Source organism: Charadrius vociferus, unplaced genomic scaffold (assembly GCF_000708025.1).
Source record: "Charadrius vociferus isolate BGI_N301 unplaced genomic scaffold, ASM70802v2 scaffold139, whole genome shotgun sequence".
Lineage (NCBI taxonomy): Eukaryota > Metazoa > Chordata > Aves > Charadriiformes > Charadriidae > Charadrius > Charadrius vociferus.
Window position 1 is genome coordinate 305,046 of NW_009650169.1, and position 9,090 is coordinate 314,135.

At 42.0% G+C, this 9,090-nt stretch overlaps 1 protein-coding gene across 1 annotated transcript; it reads left to right on the forward strand.

The window, feature by feature from the left end:
- Positions 1–2,682: 2,682 nt before the first annotated feature.
- On the forward strand, positions 2,683–3,907 carry TMEM17 (transmembrane protein 17). Its single transcript, XM_009892513.1, has 3 exons — positions 2,683–2,829; positions 3,044–3,157; positions 3,566–3,907. The coding sequence occupies exons 1-3, from the start codon at positions 2,683–2,685 to the stop codon at positions 3,905–3,907; spliced, it is 603 nt and encodes a 200-aa protein (XP_009890815.1).
- Positions 3,908–9,090: the final 5,183 nt, after the last annotated feature.

Consider the following 9,090-nt stretch of genomic DNA (forward strand, 5'->3'; position numbering starts at 1 on the left):
CCCTGGGCCAAAGAGCATGGCATTGAGTGGCCGCCCCGGTGTCATCGGCGGGAGGGAAGACTGAGGTGCCGGTCCCGGCGCCCCGTCGCTCTTCGCCACATCGGGGAGCCCGGGAGAGGGCCTGGGAGCAGGCAGGGGTGGAGCAGAGATGCCTTTTTGGAGAGCAGAGATGCTTTTTTGGATGAGGTCTGGTGTCACCGTCAGTCATGGAGTGTGGCTGCGCGGACGTTGTCTGTGGTAACGCCACAGCGGCCGCTCTGTGGCCCTGCGCCCCAGTGCTGCTCTTACAGGCTTCCTTAAAATATTAAGCGGAGAGCAGTCTTGATTTAAAAGCAGGTATGGAGAACGTCACACCCACCTTGGCAGCTTAGTGAGCGAGTTTGCGTAAAATCTTCTATGGTAGTGACCAATAACTGTTCCTTCATCATATTGCCCGGGAAACTTGCAGGCCAACATGCCCCTTCTTTGTATCTTTAGAGTGAGAGTTGCCATGAAAATAAACACAGTTTGTCCCCAGAGAAAGACTATGTTCATTTCAACTGATAAATCCATTCCCAGCTGATAAAATCAATCAAAAAGTCATTCCAAGACAGGAGTACACATTTTCCTTCTGTAGCCACACTGCTAACACTCACTAATTCTTCATTTCATTTATCAAACACCACTGAGATATTTTTCTTAACTCCAGGAATAGCTTCTATTTTTAGTCATTTCTGTTTCTCATTATGAAAACTCCTATGTGAATATCCAACCCACTGAAGCCAATTGCAAATGCGCCATTAACTTCTTGGCGATCAGGGTTTCAAAAATTAAGTTTACACATATATGCCTTAGTGACTTGCTCTAGCATCAAAGAATTGGCCATCACAATACTCTCTGGCTTTTCCATGAATTTTAACAATCCCAGAAAATAAGCATCAGTTCAATTTCATGATAGAAAGATGTATTAGAATTGGCTTATATTGCTAAACATTCATCCAAAATAGAGTTTTAAAACTTGAGCAGAAGGTACAAATACCAATGCCATGTCAACGAAACCTTTAATATACCTAAAACATTGTCATCACAACTGACATTAGAGCTCTTGGCTTCTCTGTTTATAAGTAATACAGCCGTGAACCATTACATTTTCATCCAATACATATCAGGCAGAAACAGTAACTTGTAATTGGATGGTCATGGCTTTTTGAAAAATAAAGCAATGTTTTAGAATTTTATCTCTGTGCCCTCCACAGTCCTCCTGGTGTTTAAGATTCATTAGGGCAGCTGGGACAATTTTAGGTCGATAGCGAAACTGGTTTTGATGTACCTATAGTTTTTCATTTCTTTGCAGATGTAAGAAAGTAGTGATACTTAAAAATGAGATTATCCAAAACATAAATATATTGGTTGTCTTGCACCTTCTATTTCAGTGTAACAAATCCCTGCCCCTCACACCCTACCCTTGAGGTCTGTCCCGGTTCTGTTCCCAAATCCTCCTCCCTTCCCACCTAGTCTAGTAGCTACCATGAATGCTTCTGCAACTGGCGTAAAGACTTCTGGAACAGACTGTACCAGGCTGCATGTGGCTGGACTGGAAACAGGGATGCCAAACTGAGATGGAATAAAGACAGGTACGATAGCGGTTGGAAAATAAGGAAAGAGAAGGCAGTGTCAAAAGAGAGGTGGTTCTGAGGCTGAAAGTGAGACCATGTGACCGTTTAGACTCATTTTCGATCGAATATCACCGTTGTGACAGACCAGGGCACAGGACCTGAATACAAACCAGCAGGTCGTAATGTATACTTTCTAAACTTGCTCAGGTAATACCAAGTGGAGATATGCCCACAGATTTCATTTGGGAAAAACACAAGAAAGGACGCTGTTGGTAATTGAAGTAAAGTGGATGCAATGCCAGTTAACTAGAATATGGCAATAAAACTTCACCCATTAAAATTTGATGATTCCCTTAGAATGCCCTTTTGAGTTTTTCCTTGGTTTAAGTCCAATCTTTTACGTCTTTTATTTAATCCTAAATACAGAATTTACTGCCTGCATGTTAGAGTTCAATATTTGCTTTTCTCTACATTGTATGAATGCATTTTGTTCTCTCCAGACGTTAAAGGATAAGTTTTAGTTTGACACATACTTGAAATTATTAGCTCTTAATAACTAGAAGAATTACTGGCTTCTCGCAGCGTTGCTTCTGTCCAAGTGCCTATTTAAATAAAGATTGAAAATTAAGAGTGGGCAATGCAAACTTGCTGTCAAGCAGTAAGTCCTTACTCGGGAGGATCATCTACAAAATAATGATAATCCAATATGTACTCATTTAAACTTTGGCCGTTCTGTTAGGTACGGCAATGAAATAACCACTGACTCTTTCTGCAAGGTCAGTGTACAGCATTACTTGAGCTAAGCCTATCAGTCAGAGACTGTGGAGCAAGCCATAAGCCACCAGGTAACCAACAATCAGACACTCAACTTGAATATGTGACTATGTGATAGAAATTCTGTGTCCTGTGAACTGAAAGTTACGTTAGGTTCCAGGAAATGGTGTAACTCAAGATAGGGTAAGGAGTTTTCCTCTGGATATATAAAAATATTTTCCTTAAGGTTTAATTTGACTGGGAAGAGTGTTAATGCCCTCCTTGAAGCTAAGATGGAGTAGTTATCTTTCTGTCATATTTAAGGAAGAGAAGTATGGAACAAACTAGTAGTGATAAAGACTTCTCTCTATCTACAGATAATGAAATAGTTTCCAGTTTACCACTGCAGATGTCCCTCTATTTCAACGTTTATTTTTTCCCGTTTTGGTGGCTCAGCACAGTTGTCATGCTCCATCTGAAGGTGAGTCCTGAAAGAAAATGATGGTTTGCAAATGTAATACGTTTCTGATCAAATAATTCCTAGTACTGAGATAGAGCTCACTGGAGTTAGAGGTTACTAGGTTTGTTTGGGAATTCCTTGAAACTGGAAGTTCAAGTACAGTTTCTTCATTTAATCACAAACAGCATGTTACGAAACAGCACGGCAGAAACTTTCACTCTCTTCTTCCCTCTAGTATCCGGTCTTGTCAGATTACTACAAGTTCATCCTGGTCACAATCATGATCCTCGCCTCTCTAATAGAGGTCATTCGACTCTACCTGGGATACATGGGCAATCTGCAGGAGAAGGTATGTTACCGCATGTGCATAGTAATTTGTGCAAGGAGAGCTTTTTGGAGTTTAACGTAAATAAAATGGCCTACCAGTTCATCTAAGAGGCTTAAGTTGAAGAGATGGTTATTACTCTTAACTTGCAGTCTGCATCTTCTATTCCCTTGGCATCAGCTTCCACTTAGTTTTGTGCATTCCAAGAAATTTTCCCTCAGAAGAGAGCCTTCTCACTCCCTAAAACCGTTTTGTCAGAAAAAGATAAGTATAGTTAAAAAACACAGTATATGGAAATACTAAGACCTCACTTTGCCATTTCACGTTATATGCTGGCTTTTGGAAAAATTATTAGTGTTTTTTCTTCACAAGAATTGGGATTTTTTCATCTCCAACTGCCAGTTTTTAATAGGTGGTGTCTCCCTATTACAGGTCCCTGAGCTGGCTGGGTTTTGGCTCCTGAGTCTCCTCCTGCAGTTGCCTATAATCCTCTTCTTGCTCTTTAACGAAGGTCTGAAAATTCAGCCACTGGAGCGAGCAGTCCATATCGTCTTTGCCCTCTTCCTCACCTTCCAAGTCATTGCAGCCTTTGTCACCCTGAAAAGAATGGTGAACAAACTGGCAACTCACTTCCGCCTTAATGAATTTGACCAGCTGGAGGAACATCCTTTGCCTGATTTTTACAGCCTGGGTAAAGAGGAGAAAGCGGTTTCCATGGCTGGTAGGGGCCCCGGTGCTGGCTGGGGATCGCACGCTGAGGGCCTGAGAAGCTAGCAGAGGCAGGCCTCATGCTGCTACAGGTCATTTTTTACCTTCCTACGTCAGAGATACTAAAAAAAAATATATATCTTGCTGAAGAGCCAACATTAAACCTCAGAGACTGGAGCTCCGCTCTGTAAGAAGAGTTGAAGCCAATTACCTGACTGGCTTGAGTGGACTATTTGTGGACTGCTACTGCGCAGAGTACCAACAGAGTAGATTTGGTGGGTTTTACATAATCACGTGGCCTTCGTAAGAAAACAGAGGCCTTTTTTTCCCCCAGAGTTGTTTGCACAGAATTCTTTTGTTTACAATAAATGTTTTATACACGTTTTTATTTGGGTTGATAGCAGTTTTCTCTCTATTCTTCCAGATAACGTTGCATACATTTAGTGTCTGGTACCTCAGTTAAGCCAATAAGAAACCAAACCTAAAACAACAAAGAACCCCAAGAAATCCCGAGGTCCAGAAAGAACAATGATAATATAGTGAGCAAAGACAGTCTTCCATATAATTCCAGCACTAGGAATTCCTTACTAATACACTAGGGATGGAATTTTAGAAGTATTCCTTCCTCAAAACCCCTACACTTAACGTCTTTGGCTTAGCTAGAGTTTTAACTATCAAACCGTTCAAACGGAGTCATGCAATTTTCTCACATGGAGGATTCAATAAATCAGCAGTAACAAAATTAGAGCCATTAAAAAAATTGGTTTATGTCACTGAAAGGCAGAGCCCGTTTCTCACAAGCCAGGGCATATACCAACGTTCTCGCATTCCTGTTATTTGTATTAATGTCTAGACTATCTTCTCCAGTTTTGGTAATGGCTAAAAGTTCAGCTTTTCTGTCAAGCAGGGATGGAGATCAAAAGTTAAAATAAATTTTTCATCTGAATCCTTTGAGTCTTCAGCAGCGCAAGAGTCATCAGCCTTGATAGCTGGCACAGACATCCAAACTGCTTGAAGGAATGTAAAGAAGATGGGTCTAACAGGAAAAAGGCACAGCACGCTTAAAGCTGCTGCGTATTTAAAGCTTATAGAACCTCTAGTGAAAAGAAGGCATTAGCTTTGTTTTATACCAAAACAGTTATTTTCTTTTTAATCCATGAGTGAACAGCACAGTTAATTCTACTAAATTTCCTTCTTCATTTTGTTATTATAAAGCATGTATTGCCAGAGCACATAGCTCTTTGTTTTTAAACAAACTACTGGCTTGGATTGGCTATTGTGCAGAAAAAGAGGATTTCTATAAGAGTCTCTAAGAGTGTCTTTAACCGTTAATATAAAACATTTAGAGCTCCATATTCAGAGCCTGCAAGAGAGACAGTGAGGTTTAAGCAGAAGTTGCGTCATTTCAAAAACACTTACAGCGTTAGAAACTCCTTGTAAAAACATTCTTAACTGATGCAGTGGAAACACTGCGCATATTTTCACGTCAGCCCCAATTACGCTACTGGGGAGCGCCAAGGTCAGGGCTGATGAGCTCCAGGAGAAGCTTGGTGGGATCCATTACAGTAACAGATAACAGCGTGATGGATTCTGACAGGCCAAACAGAAACATCAAATACCTTGAAGGCTATTTTCTCCAGTGATTGTGGACTGGAACTCAGATGTCTTAATGCCTCGGCGGCCTTACAGAGCTGCCTCTTCCTGCCCAAATACGATGGGACTAACATCGAAGGCTGCCCTTCCTGGCCAAGGATGTAGGGTAGACCTCCAAGGAGCTCACATCCATCATTAAGAAAACCTGGGTGTTCGACAAACACAGGCTAACGATGCAGCATGGAAGCCGAGTGCTGCTCGTTTTCAGTGCCTGACAATAGTTTGTCTAAGAGAACATCCAAGTTAAGGGAAAGCGGTATCTTTTCCATGGGTATAGCACCAGTATAGGTTGGGGGTGGACCTGCTGGGAAGTACTTCTGAGGAGAAGGATCTGGGGGTCCTGGTAGGCCGTAAACTATCCATGAGCCAGCAATGTGCCCTTGTCGCCAAAATGGCCAATGGAATCCTGGGCTGTATAGGGAAGAGTGTGACCAGTGGGTGAGGGATTGGAGCATCTCCCATATGAGGAAAGGCTGAGAGCGCTGGGACTTGTTAGCCTGGAGAGGAGAAGGCTGAGGGGAGACCTTATTGTTGCTTACAAATATCTAAAGGGTGGGTTGAAGGAGGATGGAGCCAGACTGTTTTCAGTGGTTCCCAGTGACAGGACGAGGGACAATGGGCACAAGTTGGAACAGAGGAAGTTCCATTCAAATACACAGAAAAACTTCTTTACGGTTGGGGTGCCAGAGCAGTGGCACAGGCTGCCCAGGGAGGGGGTGGAGTCCCCTTCCCTGGAGATTTTCAAGACCGGCCTGGATGCAGTCCTGAGTGATGTGCTCTGGGCAATCCTGCTTTAGCAGGGGAGTTGGGCTAGAGCATCTCTAGAGGTCCCTTCCAACTCAAGATTCTGTGGGTACACCAGCTCCGAGTCTGCCCTTGAGATCATCAACAGGACAAGCCCTGGGACAGCTTGGAAGAGACACTAGGGCAGTTACCATGCCTTCTGCTCCGCATGTAGCTTGCCTGTTCCCCTTACTGAAGGCCCACTGTGGGAGATCAGTAGGGAAGCCCGCTGGGATGGTACAGCAAGCCACGCTCTGAGGAGATAGAGGGATTACCCCTGGTAATCCAGTCGCTTGCTTTAACTAGAAAATTGCATATCCTTTGGTTTTCTTTCGTGTATCACCCTAAAAAGTTTAAAACTTAAACTCTTTTGTGAGATTAAGAGTGTAATGGGTGGGAAGATTTTTCACGCCAAGTAGATCAAATACAACATAAAACTGGAAAAAAAAAAAAAGTCAACCCTACACCAGTGCTGGCAACGAGGAACCGGCCTTCAGGCTAAGGCCATGAGATACGATTCAAAATCCTTGCTTTTAGCGATAAGGAAATCATGCACTTGGAAGATTGAATTGCCATGCAAGACAATTATCAGGAGGCAAAGATACAGGAACACACAGCTCTTTGCTGGAGAGACACAGAGAGGGAGAGAACATCGATGAGGCGATACAGGAAATAAAATTCAGAGAAACACTGTTAGAAAAAGAGTTGCCTGGAAATACTTAAGGTAGAAACCAGTCTGTGATCTAAAGCTATTTGATATCTATAATACTATCTAAAGTATTTGATAAACCCAAGGTCTCTGCATTCCTCATAGGCCTGCTGGTCTGTTTTTAATTTCATCATTACCAGCTTAAACATTTAATTATGAAGCAAGCCTGCAAGCACCTAAAACTCACATTCAGTGAGCATTCACCTGCATTTTTTCCATGAGTTTGCGTACCCAGAGACAAGAGAAGAAAATTACAGTAGCGCTCAGGAAAACAGAATGACAAGTGGAGAATCGCACCGAAACTTTCCTTCAGCTTCCAAATTTCACAAGAACATCAAATGAGCGGGAAACATACTAGTCACTTGCAGCAGTCAAGTTTCAGACACATAAAAGCAAACTTCTGAACAGAGAATTTCGATAAGAATGTTGGGGTGGAGGAGGGGAGAGAGAATCAAGTGAAAGACACAGGAGGAGAAAAGGGGTAAAACACTACAGAATGTACCTGCACAGTAAGTGTAAATCAGAAAAAAAAAACAATGGAGAAACTTTTTAGAATCGAGAGCAAAGCAGCAATAATAGCATTAATGTTTTAAAGAAAACTATAGGAAATCTTGGTTTGTTTTTAATGAAGAAGTTCAGGAATAATTGCCAGAACAGCCCTTCATAAATCCTCTTCCTCCTGTTACTCGGGTAGCTGTGAGCAGGTATGTTGCGCAAATAAATATACTCTCGATTTAGGAAGAATATGCTCATCTTGCAGCGCAAAGCGTTCACAAGTAGAAAATGAGGATGAAGATTCAGCAAAGCAGGTGTTTGGGGAGGGAGGGGGTTTGGTGGTGGTTGTGTCCTCCCCCTATAGAATAGATGGAAACGAAGGTGAAAGGAGGGAACTGGAGAACATGGAAACTAGTGGAAGTCCATTGAGCAGCATCTAGACGGTTTTGAACACAAGCTGTACGGGAGCAGCTTTTTGCCACATGAGGGTTTGCGCAGAGGAAACCACAAAACATATTTTTTGATGATCCGGAGACCTACCAATAGCTCTCCCTTCACAAGCAAGATCTTTGAGCGGCCAAAGTTCCGAGCACGGAGCTGAGTTATTTTATTTCACCGAGTTCGCTCTTAGCAAAGGCCAACAGCCAATTTGAAAGGAAATGTATACCAACGTATTTCCATTAGCTGAAGAAAAGAAATGAGGAATGGGCATATTATCTTAAAATGCTCTTTTTTAGGTTACTCGTCGATTTGAAGATGAGGAGCATTTTTGTGTTCAAGGGCATAGCTGCTGAGTTGTTAATACCTGAACCCGGCATGTGTTCCTTGTCCAAAATAGACTTTGTAAAAGGATTTTTCTTTTTTTTTTTTTTAATAGTTCAGGTTTTTTTAATAGTTGCAGGACTTCCGAGAAGGGGAAATTAAATTTGGAAGAGGCTTCAATTATGTACCTTACTCAAGCAGATCTGATAAAGCAGACATGAGATAAGACGCAGATTTGATAAAAACCAGACAATTGATAAAAAAAAAAGGAGGCACAGCATTAACCTTTCTGTATCAACAATTCGCTCTTTCAGGTTGCTGAAAAAACTGCACCTAGAGGAATGAGACCATACATTTCCCTCTTGCCTTTGTCTCTTAAAAATGAGACTGGACCTAGTGTTAATCTTTAAATGGTTAACGAAGCAGGTAGAGTTGGCATCATTACACGGTCTGGTAAGATAGTCAATAGTAATGCTTAATAGCCGGGTAAGGCTGCAGAGATCATTTATTTTGGAAAAACAAATTTTGTTTCTCCAGGGCAGAATCAGATCAGGTGGCAGCAGTTGAAAAGGACTTTGTTTGGTGCTTCAAATAAAGGGGAGATAATACAGAGGTCTTCTATAGGAGGCAGGCAGAGCACCATATAGGGGTCAGCTGATAAGACCAAGAAGAATTTAAGCTATAACAGAATAAATAGGTTGAAGAAGTGTAACACTGAGGGAAAATGAGTATGTTGATGATAGATGCCAGTGAAGGGGCCCCTGGGTACATGAAGCGGAGGATTTATTAAAGGGAAATAAATGTGCTAAGTTACTAGCTCAAAATCTTACAGGGATGCAGAGGAAAC